Source organism: Coloeus monedula (genome assembly GCF_965178545.1).
Source record: "Coloeus monedula genome assembly, chromosome: Z".
In the NCBI taxonomy this organism is placed as follows: domain Eukaryota; kingdom Metazoa; phylum Chordata; class Aves; order Passeriformes; family Corvidae; genus Coloeus; species Coloeus monedula.
The window spans coordinates 6,999,804-7,016,928 of NC_138822.1; the positions used below are offsets into that span (position 1 = coordinate 6,999,804).

At 39.8% G+C, this 17,125-nt stretch overlaps 1 protein-coding gene across 2 annotated transcripts in view; it reads right to left on the bottom strand.

Moving 5' to 3' along the window:
- Positions 1-1,900: 1,900 nt before the first annotated feature.
- The window catches only part of TEK (TEK receptor tyrosine kinase), a 45,532-nt gene continuing 30,307 nt past the window's right edge, over positions 1,901-17,125 (bottom strand). Inside the window, exons 10-23 of one of the 2 annotated variants that reach the window (XM_082301000.1) lie at positions 15,058-15,219; positions 14,121-14,255; positions 13,050-13,343; positions 11,493-11,792; positions 10,831-10,931; positions 9,389-9,599; positions 8,346-8,456; positions 7,810-8,000; positions 7,274-7,387; positions 6,333-6,403; positions 5,696-5,736; positions 4,487-4,583; positions 3,911-4,010; positions 1,901-3,781 (exon numbers count right to left, since the gene is read on the bottom strand). In XM_082301000.1, coding sequence (XP_082157126.1) covers positions 3,707-3,781; positions 3,911-4,010; positions 4,487-4,583; positions 5,696-5,736; positions 6,333-6,403; positions 7,274-7,387; positions 7,810-8,000; positions 8,346-8,456; positions 9,389-9,599; positions 10,831-10,931; positions 11,493-11,792; positions 13,050-13,343; positions 14,121-14,255; positions 15,058-15,219 — 2,003 coding nt within the window. In that variant the 3' untranslated portion in view covers positions 1,901-3,706. Of the gene's footprint in view, positions 3,782-3,910; positions 4,011-4,486; positions 4,584-5,695; positions 5,737-6,332; positions 6,404-7,273; positions 7,388-7,809; positions 8,001-8,345; positions 8,457-9,388; positions 9,600-10,830; positions 10,989-11,492; positions 11,793-13,049; positions 13,344-14,120; positions 14,256-15,057; positions 15,220-17,125 lie in introns of both variants that reach the window. The other variant, XM_082300999.1, reaches the window with a different exon arrangement.

Below are 17,125 nucleotides of genomic sequence, written 5' to 3' on the forward strand. Positions count from 1 at the left end.
GTGTGGCAGAGAACTTCCTGACACAGCTGGTGAGGGAGGCAATGAGGGAAGGCACCCTCTGGACCTGCTCTTTGTCAACAGAGGAAGACTGATGGGTGACACCACGCTTGGGGGCTGTCTGGGGCTTAGCAATCATGAAAAATCTCTGTGCTTGGCTGGGTTTGTCCCTGTTTGTGTGCCTTCTGTTGTCCCTGTGCTCTGCGGCTGCTACCCAGGCCTGTATAGTTGGAACAGCTGAAGTGGGGGAGAGCCCCATGTGTCTGCCCTTTGAGGTGGCTGCTCACGGCAGCCTTTTCAATCTGGAAGCTCAGTCTGGAGAGTGAGTTCCCCCACGTGCTTGGTCCCGGAGGCCAGGGCCTGTCATCTGCAGTCCCAGGTGGCACTGAGGGCTGCCTGGTGCCTCAGGCTGTTGTGACCCTACTGCAAACAACAGGAGACAGTGGCAGGTGGTTGTTTCCAAAGTCACGTCCTTCAGGGGCGGTGTGCCGTGTGCGTCCTTTGTCCAGCCCAGCCCCAGACTTAGGGATCTGATGCTGGCGCTGCTGCTGCTGCCACTGAAGTCAGGGAGGATTTGGTGGTTGCCTTCCATCCCAGCAGACGTGGTCACTCACGAAGCCGGGTGCTGACGGAGCCCTGCAGATCTCTGGGCGGCATGGCTGCGAGGGAGCTGCCCCTTGTTGTTATCCTCCATCAGGGAAAGCCGTGCCAGCCAGGCGTGTGTCAAGCCAGCAAACAGGGAGTGTGCGAGTCTCTTCCATCTGTGTCCGCTGAGAGTTTTGACCTTTGAGATCAAGTGGCACAAAGCCAATTGCTTTTGGTGCCTCTGTGTATCTCTGTATTAGGCAATGCTGCTAAATTGGCCTGTAGCACAGCAGCAGGGGAAAAAGCCTCTCAGCTCTGCAGGTGCAATAAGCTGCCATTGATCCTGAGCAGTATCTTTTTACAAAGGAGGCAAAAACTGGTTAAAAAGTGAGATAACGGAATAATGGTTCCAAACATTGGAACAGTTGTGGTTTCTCTGTTTTTCTAAGCCTACCTTCCCCTAGCCTGTCCACCTGGTATGTCCCTCATAGCTCCCATTTTTGATGGGGCTGTCCTGTTTTGCATTAACGGTTTCCTCTCACCGCCATCTACTAAGTTCTAAGTTCCGCATGCTGTTTAAACTGTTTTTTCTTGCTTTCTTTGCATCCATTACGGCCAGTTCCCTACAGCTCACCGATGTGTCCAGGAAAGAAATGTAGAAAATCATGTGCCACTATATTAAAGGAATATAAGAAGAATATTTATAAGGAGACTTAATTGTCTTTCAGGTAAATTTACATTGAGACTTAAGCACTTTAAATGCAGACAGTATTAAGAGCTATTGAGTTGGTGAATGACTCTCTGATGCTTTAATTATGTGACATAATGGTCAATGTAAAAATTTGCCACAGAAGGAGAGGTTCACATCAAGTAGCAGAATAGTCAGTTGTGTCTGCCTGTTAGAAATATATGAGAGTATGAGACAAGAACCTCTTTATACCTGTGAAAAATTCTGTACAGAAAGTGGAGCAGTTCCAGCAGATGTTTTTAGCCAGCTTTGCCTGGAAGTCTAGAAAACACCCTTGGAGGTACATTCTTATTCTTCTCACTGACTGGTAGGAATGTAGTTCAACTGTAAAATGCAATTCCTATGCTTCAAAAACCACTGGCAAAGTAGTCTCTTGAAAAAATATATTGGAATTTGTTTCTCCTTTTTTTGGTTTTTTTTTTTTGGAGCTGTCCCTCGGTCTAGTGAATCTGTGTGCTCTTTGTAAATGTGAAAGAAGAGATCGGACCCTGGGTTCTAAGGCAGAGTCTGTTTATTTCAGTTTGAGCTGGGTGCCACCTGAGAGGGACCCTGACCAAAGAAATCCCTGGGTCTTTATACCCTTACAGTCTGTGCACCCGACTTTCACGCACTCGTCATGTGCCCTGCACATGCCTCTTAGTCCTACAGTGATTTATGGTCTGGGGTCTGCTAACACCTCGTTGGATTCTCCATGTTCATGTGCCATTAACTGCTCTTATCTTCCAGCTTGGGGCAGTCTTGGGCCCCTCCAGGGTCTCAGGCCTTATCTGAAGATAATCAGTCTTTCTCCGTTTCCTCCCCTGCTTAGCCATTATGCTAACAGAGTTCATTTAAAGTTCACCTACGCTAAGTTTTGAGCAGGGCCCTCTCATGCTAAGCTGAAAGCAAGTTACAATTAAACTTAAACCTACACAATTAATTTCTAATATTCTATAAGTAAACTTATTTAAATCCCCAACAATAAACTCCTAGTTTACATCTAGCACCTGGTTTACAGTGCAAGTTCTGCCTATCTCAAGGCCACACAAGTCATCTCAGCACCCTTGTTTGTTGGCTTAATCCCTTTTAATAGGTTCTTGGTGCTTCTATTTGAGTCAGTCCGGTGTATGTCATTAATGTTACTCTATACTCTGCTGTGATACCCCCACATTGTAACCAATCACATACCCATCCACAAAGTAAGAATCAGAAGGGGAAATCTTGTACTCTCTCAAGAATCTGTCTCCAAGTCTTAGGGGACGACTTGATGCACCCAGCTGGAAAGTCACTGTGGTCTGATGGACAGTTACAAGCTGGTAAGTCAAGGGGAAGAGGGGAGCATGTGTGCAAAACATGAAGTTGGCTGATATGTGAAATTTGGATAGGGTAAATTCACCAAATCCCTTGTACCCGGCTTGACACCAGAAGTTCAAGCCAATCCTGCCTCTGTACGTCTCACCTAAGGACTAGGGACCTTTCTGGCAGGTCAAAATATCGCTGTTTTGAAGCATTTGACTACGATTTTTAAGAGGTCATACCACACTACAGACTGAATGAGAGGGTGAAGTGAACAAAAGTAAGTAAGCCCTGCTTGTATATAATAGGTAGTAATTTATAATTATGCAGTGAAATTATTAAATTAAATACAAATTGAGTAAGTCTCATGTATATCCAGGCGGGTTGTAAAAATGTGTCTTACATAGTATGCTCCTCAAACCTACACTTCATGACAATTGCTGTATGGCTGCCTCTGATAGCATTAAACACTTCAAAATATATGTATATTTTGCATATGGGCAAAAACTGACCATCATACCAGGCAACGAAAGAGCAATAGCATGCCTTGTATCTTACAAGTGTCAACAAAACTTTTGACTAGATTATTTCTACTAGCTGACTTCTGCATTCAAATAGGAGTCTGTCTTAATTATCCTAGTTGAGCACACTGGATTACAACTTCCATTGTTGCAACTGCCTAGCATTTTTGTTCCAGACACAATGAAATGTACATGGAATACTACAATAAGTTACCACTTTGCTATGAGTAGCTCTTGGAAAATATAAAAAAAATCTAAGATGGCAATACCTAATGCATTACAATATGTATGTAGACATTATATCTACATGACTAGGAAAAAAGAAAACCCTGCATATGAAACAACAGATTTCATTACTTCAGTCTATACCTGCTTTGGACAGTATATACACTTATACAGCCTGTGAAGGCAGAGGTTACTGTGTGATATTCACACACATAACTGTGGTAAAACAGTATTGCTGTATTATATATAGTTAGAACTAGACACAGTTCTACACAGCACATCACATTTTGGGCTCCAGGAGATTGAATTTTGGGTTTCTGTAATACATCATTGATGAATGAAGATTTGTCCCGTCTTAAGCAGCTTCTTCAGCGGAGCAATCAATGCCTGCATAAGTAAATTTCTCGTATAGGGTAGTATTCACATAGGTCTGGGAAAGAAATAAACAGAGAAGGTGTGATGCAAGGTACATTACCTCAAGGACCCTAAATAATACTGAAATTATCAATAGCCTAATTATTTATATATATATAAATATAAAACAGAATTTTATTCTTACCTTCCTGTCTTCTAACATCCTGTTCAGTGACACCAGTATCTGAGCAAATGATGGTCTTTCATATGGTTTCTCTTTCCAGCACTGTCTCATCAGGTCATACCTTTAAAAATCAAACACCAGCATTTGATAGTTTAGATACATAGGTTAAATTTAAAAATTTATGGTAATTTAAAGATTGTGCACATTCCACTTTCAGAGGAAAATGGATTTATACATAGCTGAAATTACAATAATTAGTTGCTGCCTGAAAAGAAATTTTTTTACTCGAATAATCAAAAATCTCTCTTTGAGCTAAAACCCTGGCATGTTGTGTAAAGAGCAGGGTAATTGGCTAGAACAGAGAGCCTGGGAAAGTATTCATGGCAAATTAACAGTGCATGCTGTGCACAAAAGGACTTGTGTACTTTTTAATTTTTTAATGTACTTTTTATATTTTGTGCTCCTTTTGAATTCTTAAATGTAGTTTTTATATTTTAAAAAAATTGTTTATTAGTTTCTTGTAGAAATCATGTATTTTCTATAGCTGATGTTATGTTATTCTGTTTCTTTTTGGTTTTTTTCTGAGGCAATACTCACACTTCATCATCACAGTTGAGAGGTTTTTCCAGTCGGTAGCCTTGAGGGAGTTTTTCATATAGTTCTGCGCATGTCATTCCGCAATATGGTGTTCCACCTTAAGTTTAATCATTGTCATGAACAGAAGAGGGTTTTAATAAAATAAAGTTTAATTTCATAGTAGACATGGAAAGGTGTGACTGACATAGTAACAGCTAAATTAATCCAAAATTAGGGAATATTTTGCAGCTACATTTTTATTGTTAATGCTTCCTTACTGCTTGATGCACAATATTGAAGAGAAAAATAAAACTAATTGTCAATATTCTCATTTGTGGGGCTGGCCTAAATTTCTCTACAAGTCTGAGGGCCTGGATCTGATTGTATTTGAAGTGTTTTTTCAACAGCATTGATGTCACTAGGCAAGTCATTCCTTCATTAGCATCATAATAATATCTGGTATGGACTCATGGAGCTCTTACTATCAGCTGGTTTTGCCCCTTTCTGCAGATATTTGGTTGCTTAGAGTCTTGATTTTCCACACGGCATCCATATCTAATGCAAACCCATTTAGTAAAGAAAGCCAGGAACAAATTAGAAATCCAGAGCTCATGATCAGTCCAGTAGGCAATGTGCACCTCAGTCAGTAGCATCTCCTGGCCAGCATGGGTACATCTCCAGGGCAAATCACAAGGGAGATGTAACACAGTGATTTTGAGTGGTGAGAGGCTGTATCGCAATCATGATGGATAGAGGTGTCTGCAGAAATGAACTCTAAATTTTATTTGAAGGTTAATGTTCAAAAATTTTCTTCATGAATATTTGGAGTAGGAGTTAATTACTCCCCTACCCTGCAATATCACTAAAATGTAAGTCTTGATTTAAAATGCAGGAAAGCTGGGGAAAAGCCACCCACCAAAATCAAAACGTTGTATTCAGGCTATAATATCATATGATATCCTGGAGTTTATATTTAGGTATGGCCTTGGTTTTATAGTGTAATGAAAACATGATCATTATGGTTCTTTCTCATCTAAAATGGTACCTGAATTGAAAATCTGACAATTTTATTTCCAAGCATACTGAACCTAAATAAAATGTATTGAATAAAACAGAAAGAAAATTGAAAAAATTCTGCTATTTTGAAGCAATATATCTTAAAAGACTGAGTGAATGGAGCTGCCTTGGCACAGATTGTTTATTTGTGGAGTACAAAGTTCAGATACTTACCTAAACTAACAATTTCCCATAAGAGGACACCATATGACCATCTGCAACAGAGGGATATTATGAAGTGCAACAAGAATGCAATAAGAATTAATATTTTTAAATGGTAGATAATTTTGCTAGTATTCAGGGAACACAGAGAAGTGTGATATGTTTTTCTGTATTTTTTATAAAATTTTGTATAATGCTGGGGTTTGTAGAATCAGAAAGCAGGAAAAGTAGCAAAATTAATTCACTCTGAGTCAACCAAAGACCTTTATCAGATTGTGAGCTTTCAGCAAATACCGTAGTTATAGAATTGCTTTTCCAAATACAATTTCTAGTTTCCTAAATAAAATACCAATTTCCTCTGGGTTTCCCAAAGATTCATCAGGTCTCCTGTTTTGAAAGAGAAATACAGCTAAAGTAGTGGGGCACATCTAAGTAGGTTGAGAACACATAACTTGATCAGACCCGGATGAAGAAATAAAAGTAACTTTTTTGTTATGGGTTTTATTTTTTCCTTCCATTGCTCACTCATGCTGACATGACTACTGAGTATTGTGAGTTAAGAGTGGATGTCTCATGCGAGCTGCCAAACTTTCCTTGATATGGAAAAATATTTCTTTGTTTAAAAAATGCCACTTGAACACATACTTACACATCACTATTTGTGGTGTAAACACTGTAATTTAAAGATTCAATTGCCATCCATCGCACTGGAAGCCGTCCCTGGAAATTATTTAATGAAAGTTTTATTTTTCAGTTCTTGGTATAGCACTATTGCAATTTCTATGCCAACAATCGTTCTGTGTTACCTTAATGAAAACTGACTTTATTCAAGTAAACTTTATCAAGTAAATAAACTTATTAAACTTGTGCATTTTTACAGAAGAAATTCTTTACTGTGAGAGTGGTGAGACGCTCGAACACATTGGCCAGAGAAGTTGTGGATGTAGGACTGTTCAAGGCCAAGCTGGATGGGGCTCTGAATAACCTGGTGTAGTGAAAGGTGGGGTTGGAACTAGATGGTCTTTGAGGTCCCTTTCAAAACAAGTCATTCCATGATTTGCTTCCCAAGGGAACAGTTCACATGAAAGCTAATGAAAAAATTATCTAATTAGCATCAAGGTGAAATGTAAATAATACTTAAGACAATGCCTCTGACCATCTTGTTGCCTTGAAAACACAGTGCTATTTCTGGTCTATAGCTACATGATGTTTGTTACTATCTTTCTCTTTCAGATCTTCCAAAGCATTAACTCTGGACACATCCTGACGTACCTCTGGTTACCATATTGCTAACTTTGGCCTTGTTTAATAGAATTAGACCAGCTCGACTCATCTAGTTTACTGTCATCCATATTCATATAATTTTAAATTACATTGTATATTATAAACATGGTATAGAATTTATTTACAAGTAGATGTATTTATGTGTATATTAATAAACGTGCATATTTTACATGTTAACTATAGCATTTAAATAATTAGTTCTGTAATACCTGTAAATTTGCATTTTTGTTCGTATGAAAACACAGATTAAGAAATAAGAAAACAAAATTAAGAAAACAGACTGTATCAATTTGGTTTGGTCCTTACCATGGTCTTCTTAACATAAACTTCTTGACCTCTTGACAAGCCAAAGTCAGCTATTTTTGCAACATAATTTTCTCCGACCAAGATGTTTCTTGCTGCCAAATCTCGATGAATAAACTAAAATAATCATAATAGTAATAATAATAATAACAACCACAACAGTAATAATAATGATGTAATAAAATAAGGAAGTCAGTGTAATTGAGTTTTACATGTATTACTTTACTGCTTTATTGAAAATTGCAAACATTTGGAGTAAGAACACAAAACAAAGGAAATGGTGTGGTATGTCACTACCAAGAACATCTTAAACTTTATCTGAGAATGAAAGCAGTTAGCTACCATGTTGGTTTAAGTTTTAATGCCTCTTCCATGATTCCTCATGACATAGTATTTGATAGGTTTAAGTGGAGACAACAAAATAAATCTCATTCAGTGTGTGCTATAGAAGCTAAAATTAAAAATTAATTTAATTAAAGGGCATATTCCCTGGAAAATTATTTGCCATGCTTTCAGTGGATAGAGAGTTGAAGACTGACCTGTTTTTGGCTCAAGTAGTCCATCCCTCTGGCAACATCTGCTGCAAAATGCAGAAGCTGCTGTGAGGAAAGTGTGGATGCGGTACTGTTGGCAATAGCAAATGCCGGGTCTGTCTCTAGTACTCTGCTTTTCCGAAGGAAGTCCAGTAAATTTCCATGGGGGGCATATTCAATAGCAAGGTAAAGATATCCTAACAAAACATCAGATAGTGAGCATATCACAAAGTAAGAGATGGTCAGTAATAGTCTTTGGAAATTTACACTGAAATTTACATGGAAAGGAAATAAACATAAAACAGACTGGAGGGAAATGTCAAACAGACTAATTTCTAGGAGCAGAGAAGAATTTAGAGCTAGTACTGAACATAATTTCTGGAGCATTAATGTGGGCTTGTAGATCCAAACACAAGTTTATCTGACCTTTTAACAAATGTTGTACACAGACCTGGTAGTGTTTCTCTGGACTGTATGGGCTATATTGTGAGAGGGTTTTTTTTAACTAATTTTTAAAGTGCGTGTATTCAATAGTACCTTACCCCTATGTTCACATGCTCCCAAAAGATTTATGATGTTGGGATGATGACCAAGTTTACAAAGAACTTCAAGTTCTCCGGCAAAATCTCTGTGATCATCTTTTGAGGCATACTCTGAAAATCAAAACAGATTGATGTTTTCCTCTGAACTGAGTTTATAACAATATTATTTTTAAGTACGAGGACTCTGAGTTGCTTGGGCCACTACTATTTCAACCGCAGTAGAAAGAGGAAAACTATAAGGTACATTAGTATTTACAGAAAAAGGTAGGATTTTTCAATAAGAGGGAAAAAAAGAGAAACAAATGTCTGCAGAAGATATCTTCAGAGAAAGGAAGCATCTTAACACACCCTGTCACTCTCCTTCTTACTTGAGAGTGTAAAATGTTGAAGCAGATCTTATGAAAAGAAGCTGCTTAAAAATCCTTCCCTATGTTTGCTGTTGATTATTTCTGCCTGTATGCAGACCTTGGCTATTTTTAAATTAATCATCCCACTTAAAAGTGTTTTTCAATTTGCCTAAATAATGATCTAGTGAATTACAATAAAACATGTACTTTCTTGCAGTATTGTACATATTGTAGCTCTCTCTGGAAGGTATTTATCATGCCCAATGAATAAAAAGAAGATTAATGATCCCCATGGTATGTGTATATACAGATGCATGGATGCAGTTGTCTCTGAATGGCTGAAGTAAACCAGATGAACAAATGCTATGCACCAAGACTAGTTCTCTACTCCTCTTTATTCAATGCATCTTGCTTTACAGATGAACTCACATGAACTCACATACTGATCTATGAATTGAAAAATACATGATACTTAATGATATCAACTACTGAGGAGAAATAGAAACTAACTTTGCCCAGCAGAAGTACAGTCGTTGACAAATCTTGGCCTAGTGACACCTGATACAATTTAACTAGTAATTTTGAATATTTATTGTAGGTTTAGAAGAGGGTTACTAAGCATTTTGTACGACAGAGAAACACTGGAATACACAATCAAGAAAATTCTTTAGTCACAGAATCCCTGGTCTTTATTACCTTTCATCCTTTTTATTGCAGCATCCATGCGTAAGCCATCTTTCTTAATGCGTGCTTTCAGGACTTGCCCAAAGTTACCTTCCCCAATCACATCTTGAAATTTTATGTCATTCCATTCAAGAACTGGATAAATAGTAGGATCTGGACTGGTTTTTGCTTTCCTGCTCAGAGTGAGAGTACCGGAGTTAAACTGCAGAGCTGGCTCTTCCCTCTGCAACAGAGTTAAGAAAATGACATTAACTGTGATTTCTACTTCACTGAGCAATGCTCTGATTACATTTCCCAAATACCTGTGCTCACTCATCTACACACACACACAGAGAACCCAATCCATCTCTTACATACACAAGAGTACTCTAGACAGTTACACTACTTCAGACACTAATTGCAACAAGGAGTTCTGCCCAGATCCACAAAATTAATCAGGCTTCTAATTTGTGTGTAAGTACCTTTTAGATCTGGGCCTCCTGCACAGTCTTATAATCCTTTTGAAGATAAAGGACATGGGCAAAAAATAATGTGATAAAACTGATCTCAAGAGCAGTTTTAAGTCTCAGGTTTGAGATTTATCTCATATTAGGCTTAATTAAATCTTGTGTTGGTGAGGTGAGGCAAGAAGAAGCAAGGAAATAAAAAGAGAATGGAAATTATCTTCCTCCATAACCTAAGGAGACATCTCTTCAGTTACACATTCTCATGAAATACTGCTATGGGAAAAGTTTTAGGACTAGGAGACAAAGCTATTCTGTGTGCCCTGCAGACTGATCATATCATTGGGTGAGCCCCTTGCCCCTGTTTATGAAACAACCTATTCAGATACATATGAAGGAACTCTTTGGGCCAGCTTCATTCTGCTCTATGGGTTCCCCTCTGAAGGCAGAGAAAAGCACCAGAAAGCAGAGTGACTAAGAGACTGCAGCAGGATACAAATATATACATGTGTATAGAGAGATACCTCCATGTAATGTTAAAACCTTCAGCAATTTCCTCACAGCCAAAACTATAATGTTGCCATTGATAGGTCCCTGATGTGCTGTCCCCAGGTTGAAAATGGATGAACATATATTAGCTGTTGTTGATGCTCACAAGCAACATTAAATATTTGGTAGTTTTCAAAATCAGGCATGACTTCATAGAGGCAGAACAGGCTCCTCTATTCTGTCTGGCTTGGTACTTGTCATACACAAGAGTGACAAGGCAGAAGAAGGAGCATAACAAATGGTTTGCAACTTTTTTCAAGTCAAGCTTTCTACCTCCTAGCCTGTAACTGTGATTGCTTTAGCTTTCAGGTCACTAGTAGAGAAGCTTTACAACAGTGCTAACTGCACACATAAAGAGAAGACAGTGTTTAGGAAAGCCAGGAAAAAGAAATTGGAAGAAAAACCAGGAAAAGATGAGCTAAAGTTAACAACCAAACTGACACAAGAAAGCTGGTAACCCACCACCACATTTTGGAAAGCCTGAGCCATTCGACGCTGGAAGTTGGCTCGCTTTAACTGCAGCATGATGAGAAAGGCTAGGAGAATTGTTACACAGGTCATCCCTGCAGAGCCAAGGATAGCAATAAGCAACATTTTGCCTCCTTTTGATTCATATGGAGCTGTTGAGGAAGGACATAAGAATTCATCATTATTTTCAGTGTATTCTGAGTTTAGCAATACATTAGCAATGTGTAACTGAATACTCTGGTCTTGTAAACTGTTTAAAGATGTGAGGATACATCCCTTTGTTTTCCAAAAATGTCAGAGACATTGGATGCTCTGAATTTCAGATGTATGAGCACCTGCATATTCTGTTGAATTCAGTCAGAGCAGAGATGAGGTCACATTCTGTTAGTGATCTAATAGTCTTGCTATACGCAGCTCCTTTAATTTTTGAGTCTCTGGTCCCTGTCTGGTGGATATACACAAATGGTGCATGTTGTCACTTCATCAATACCATGCAGTGAACTAAGAATTAAATATTGGTGGTGGTGTGTTTTGTGTTAAAATTAAGAGCAAAAGAAAACTCAGATTCAAAAATTAGTATTATGACTGTGTCTTAGCTAACTAGTTTATACAGCCTGTCCTGGTTTGTGCAAATCCAGTATGGTGGATTAACTAACCTTTAGTTTCTGGAAGAGTTTTCAGTTCAAATGATGTGTTCGGGTTGCTCAAGCCAATGTTGTTCTGAGCATTAATCTGAACCTGGTACACAGTATCTGGCTCAAGGCCCTTGAGGTGATATTGAGTAATGCTGGTGTTCTTTATGATAATATCGATGTGGTTGTACTCAGCCTTGCCATAAATTTTGTAGCTGATGATGATGGAGGAGATGGAATGACCCTCAGCAGCTGTCCAAGAGATGACTGAGGATGTGTCTGTGGTATTAGAAAACCTGATGTTGTTTGGTGCAGGAGGGATTCCTGAGAACAAACACAAACACACAGGGCATTGGAGTGTACATCCACCTCTTTCTCCTCTCCACAGAGAATAAAACATTTTCCTCAGTCCTTTTGCTGTGCGAAACAGAATATGTGGATGAGCTATGGTTACTGAATGCAATAATTTTATGATCTTGATGTGCAGTATGATCCTTGTAGCAGCATTCCATACTTGCAGGAGCAGCTGGAGTGGCATGCAGTGTACTGTCTTTGGATGAAGATACACATTCTCTGATCTGTAGGCAAGCACACCATATTTGCTTTCAGATTAATATTAATTTCCTTCTATACTGAATCATCATTCCCTTTTAATTCCCATATCCCACATTTTCACTGCTTCAGGGAGCAATTACCTGTCAGGCTGTTAGAGAGAAAGGAAATTGATACCAACATTTCCAAAAATCTAATCAGAAAACCACCAGAAGGGGGGAGTGCTACACTTGTGGACACAGCCATGAATACTAAGCTAAGTACCTTCTCCTGGAAAAGAGGACCCTTATGTGTTTCTCAGTGCAGTTTGGTATCAGAGCTCAGGAAAGTGGAGAGTCCCATGACAGCCCTTAATACTTCCACTAATACGTATAGGATTTCAGTGACGGCCTCCTTACAGGACCTATAAGGAGGAAGAAGCCCATCTTTCCAGCGTGTGGTAAGGGCAGTGTCACCCATCAGCCATTCAGATGGACAGCTGTTCAGATGGTAGTTCATTCAGATAGGGCATTTGTTGTGATGTTATGAAAGCACACTGCTCACACTCAGGGAATTCAAGGGCGGTCTTCAGTGTAGCACACTTAACTACTCTTTGCTCACAGGGGTTTTACCTTGCATTGTATCTTCTCTTCTTTAAGTGCTGACAATTCCTGTATTATCATAGCCAAACTGAGTAACAAAAGAGCTTGGAGTAGTGAACTCTGATGGCTCATCATTCTGAGAAGGAAAAAAATGCTACTTGTGTCAGAAGCACGAGTTGCACTGAAAAGAAGATGTAGATTCTCAAGCTTGTTTTTCTCCATTTAAAAAAAAACCCAACACATTAATAGTTCCTGACAATTTCCAGTAGAAGAATTCCTTTGGAAGCTGAGCTTTCCAAATAATAGCAATAACAACCACAAGTGATCATCAGGAACTAAGTGTTACCAAAATAAAGGATTACATTTAATGTAGTCATCAAGTGACAATTAGTCTGATCACTGGGGGTAACATGAAGAATTAAACAGAAGGATGTGAATCAGCACTTACTGTCACTGAAAGTCCATGCATACAGATAGTTGCTCCATTCTCCTTGGGACCTGGTGTTCACCCGTACCCTGCACATGTACTGCTGTCTAGGCTCAAGATCTTTAATGATCAAGGTGGACATATTTCCTGGCACTTGAGTAATAACACTGCTCTCGTCACCGTTGTCATTCACGCTCTTCCTTTCCACTTCAACACGAATATCATCCTCTGTCCTCAGTGTTAAAGGATGCCATGACAAATTCAGTGATGTCATACTTTTTGGAAAGAGAGTGATACCTTCTGGTGGAGGAAGACCTTGGAAAAGCCACAGTGAAACAGGGAACAACATTTCATGTCTGGTATCTAAGCTAAAACAGGGTACCTGTTATTCCCAACCACTTGCCCCAGCTCGGGTGACATAGGGTAATTCTCTCAGCCATCCCACATAATTTGGCAGAAGTTACATCTAAGAGGCGGTGATAGTCCCACAGTATCTTATCAACAGCTGATGTGGCAACAAAAGGGTGTCTTCAATGAGCTGGTGTTGCAGTTGCACTTCTTAGATGTGAGAAGCCAACTGGTGGTGTCTTGTTAGATAGGTCCTGGTGCAATCCTCATTTATTCTGTATGTCTGTATTCAGTTTGGGATCTATCCTCAGTGGACTAAAAACTTTCCTGCTTGTTAAAACATCTTCATTTTTAAAGTAAATTGATCTAACAGTAAAAGGAAGGACTGCAAAAAAGTGATTTTTATCTCCAAATCTGCTGCATAGCTAGCCAAAATATATAAATTTTTCTTACCCAGATCCCTCATCTCTAAATCAGGGAAAAGAATAGATCTGCCTTTTTCTGCTTCTCTTCACCTCTGTTTTATGATTTGGTTTTTTCCTTTCCTTTCTTTTCCTTTACTTCCTTTTTTTTTTTTTTTTTTTTAATATCCCTTTGTCTGAGATTCTTCTGAAAGAGTCTACAAAGTTTTCAAGTGCAGCCTTCTTTGCTGAAGTGAAAGTGTTCTGACAGAGATCAGGGAACAGACCGCAGAGAAAAACAGCTGAAACACCCCATTTGTGAAAAGTCATGGTGGTGACTTACCAAGCGCAGCTGTTGTGAAGCTGGCCTGTGGTCCAGGATGGCCTTCCCCACCTTCCCCTTGCCGACTCAGCTGAACACAGAACTGATACTCCGTTTTGGGTTCCAGATTGTCCAGTCTTTTAGTTGTGTCTTTTACTGACAACAAAAGTCAAAAGAAAGTAAAACCATGGCCCATGTTGAAATATGTTGTGGAAGAAAATGTTTGGAGAATACAAGGTAAGATATTCAGGCTCCTTTTTTTGTTGTTGTTCTTGATTCACTAGGATAAACTAATTAGATGTATAAAATAATTTTTTTTAAGTTGAGTTCCAACCCAGCCCAAAGGTTGCTTCATCTGCCCTTCTTTCAAAACAGAACTATATTGGTTACTTAGTGTTCTTTCTGTACACAGATTTTGGATTATACTGATTTAGTAACAGCTGTTGTTAAAGTTCCTGTTATGTTTCCTATAGTATTTTAGGCCATGCATAAAATTTGAAAGCACAGCTGGAGGAGGTCATCTAACTCATAAGCAGGTTTCATTTTGCCCATACTATTACTGATAAATATTTTGGTAAGTTACTTCGTTCACCAGGGGCACAATGAACACAACACAAGATGCTAGATGACCCAGCATGTCTCCGTACTGCCCCCTGCTTTTGAAAACCTGTTTACATGGGAGTTTAAAACAGCTGGGCCCAATACTGAGTGCACTTAGTCCTAAGGAAGAAGGGGAAAACCTTTTGTTCCTAAACTGAATATACACTTTTGACTACTGTTGGTGTAATACATCCATATGAGCAATATGTGTAGTGATAAACAGTCACACATCCAGTCACAAAAGGTTTAACTTCTATGCATTGTAGAGTCTTTTGAGGCTAATCAAGAACAGAAACACATGATGTTTCAGTTGGTAGGTGAAATTTGTCTTTAAGGGAATTAAAGAATGTCCTCTTACCTTCCACAGACATCCAGGACTGATAACGTTTTGCTGGCTTGTACAGAAGTTTTGTAGACACAACAGGTCCATCTCCATTGTGTAATTCAGCATTGATATCAATTATGAGAAAATTATGTCCTCTGTCTGTCAGCCTCGGGGCAAACTGTGGCACAGGAGGAACTGAACAAGAATGCAAGTATTAACCTTTTATATAACCTTTTAGCTTCGTATATCAGTAAGACTCTGGTTATTCCTAGATCTGTAGGAAAATGGAAGATGCTCTTCAAAACTCTCACAAAATAGATAGGTCTTTACACACTAAAGCTGACAGTTAAGATATTAAAAAAAAATTTTGGATGTTCTTCTAAACCTTATTGTCACACTTACTCTTTCAATATACATAATTAGTATGGTACTTAAAATGGGTTTTTGTTCATATTCCAACTGTAAATATTTATTCAGGAATGTCCTGGGGTGATGTTTCGAAGCCGCTTTATTCCTTACCCATCCTCTCAATGCCCAAGGCTCTGTTTCTTTAGGCTGGACCCGGGGCCGGGGCCACAGGACCGAGTGCGGGGCAGGTGAACGGCCGGGCCCAGCGGCTCGGGGGCTCTGGGGGCTCGGGAGGGAGTGCGCCGGGAGCGCTGTGCTGCTCTTTGGGTTTCCTTTGTGTTCCAGCTAGTGGGAGAAAGGTTCTGCTGGGTTTTTTTATCTTGTTCTTTTTCCCTTCCCTTGCCTCACTGCCTCCCTTCCCTCCTTGCCGGTCCGGGGAGCCTGCAGGTGGCCCCGGCAGGCCCGCAGGGTGGCCCCGGGTGGTCTGAGCCCGCGTGTCTGTTCCCTCTCCGGGAATTTGTTGTATTTTGAGGTTTGATTTTTTCCTGTTCTACCCTGTTTTGTTTGGTGTTAATAAACTGTTTGGTTTTCCCGCTTTCACTTGCTGTGACCCACTTGTTTTATTGGTAGAGGAAAAGGGGAGGCCCTTTTCCCTTTGGAGGAGACACTCACTCTGGAGTGTTTCCTCCTGAAGTTTTGTATCCAAAACTGAGACATAAATTTGGTGCCCAACTTAAGGGGCACGTGTAAGTGGAAAAAAACCCCAGCATTCTGGTCTGAAGCATTTTGTATTGAAGTACAGCAGTAAGACCATGCTGTTCAATTTAATAATTTATCTGCGGAACCTATCCATAAGTTCATGTCCACAGCTATGAGCAATCGGGTTCCTGGATCACACTTTTTATAAGTCAGGAATAAGAATCAGGACTGCCATTTTAATATGCCTGGTGTTAGTGATTTCTCGAAGTTTTACAAAAGTAATGGAAACCATTGAGAATGTGTATGTTGTGTTGTTTTTCCATCCTGGCCTTGGTAGTTTTCTTTTGGAATGTATTTGTAATTACACCCAGTTTGTTAGGGGAAAAGCAGGGGATGATAATTCCCAGCCTTTCATCTCCTCCTTCCCCTTCAGATCTGGCACATAACCTTTTGAAAGTGTCCAGTTTCCCCTGGATGTCAAAGATGCCACCTTCTTGCTATGTTATTTAGCAGGGTTCCTCTATGTGGTCTCCAGCTTATCTAAAATAAGGACTGAGATTTCCAGAGGGGTTGCCCAGACACCTACCCCAGTTGTGGAAAATCCTAAGTGGTGTGGGGTATGGGAGGACATAGGCCAGACCCTGAAGCAGTTTTCTGACCCAGTAGCCTGGAACTTCCCCCCGAACAAATTCAGAAGCCAGCTGAGGTGGGGAAGTATCTGAAGGAAAACTGCAATAACAACACTGATGAAAAGGAAAAGCTCATTGCCATGTGCTGGGTCCCAGCTAATGCTTACTGCACACTGCTGGATACTGTAGGGCAGAAGATGCAGCCAGAGGAGCAGGAGAATAAACCAGCAGACAACCCAATCACTCTGGCTGCAGCTAAAGCAGATGGGGAGCCTAAACCAATAACAATTGCCCCTGTCCAGAGAAAGAAACACAAAGCCAAATCCATTCGCCCGGGGGATGATGATGGGCAGCCAGGACCTTCACAGCCAGCAGAGGAATTGGAACCTGAAATCATCACAGAGTCCCTGTCCATAGAGAGCCTT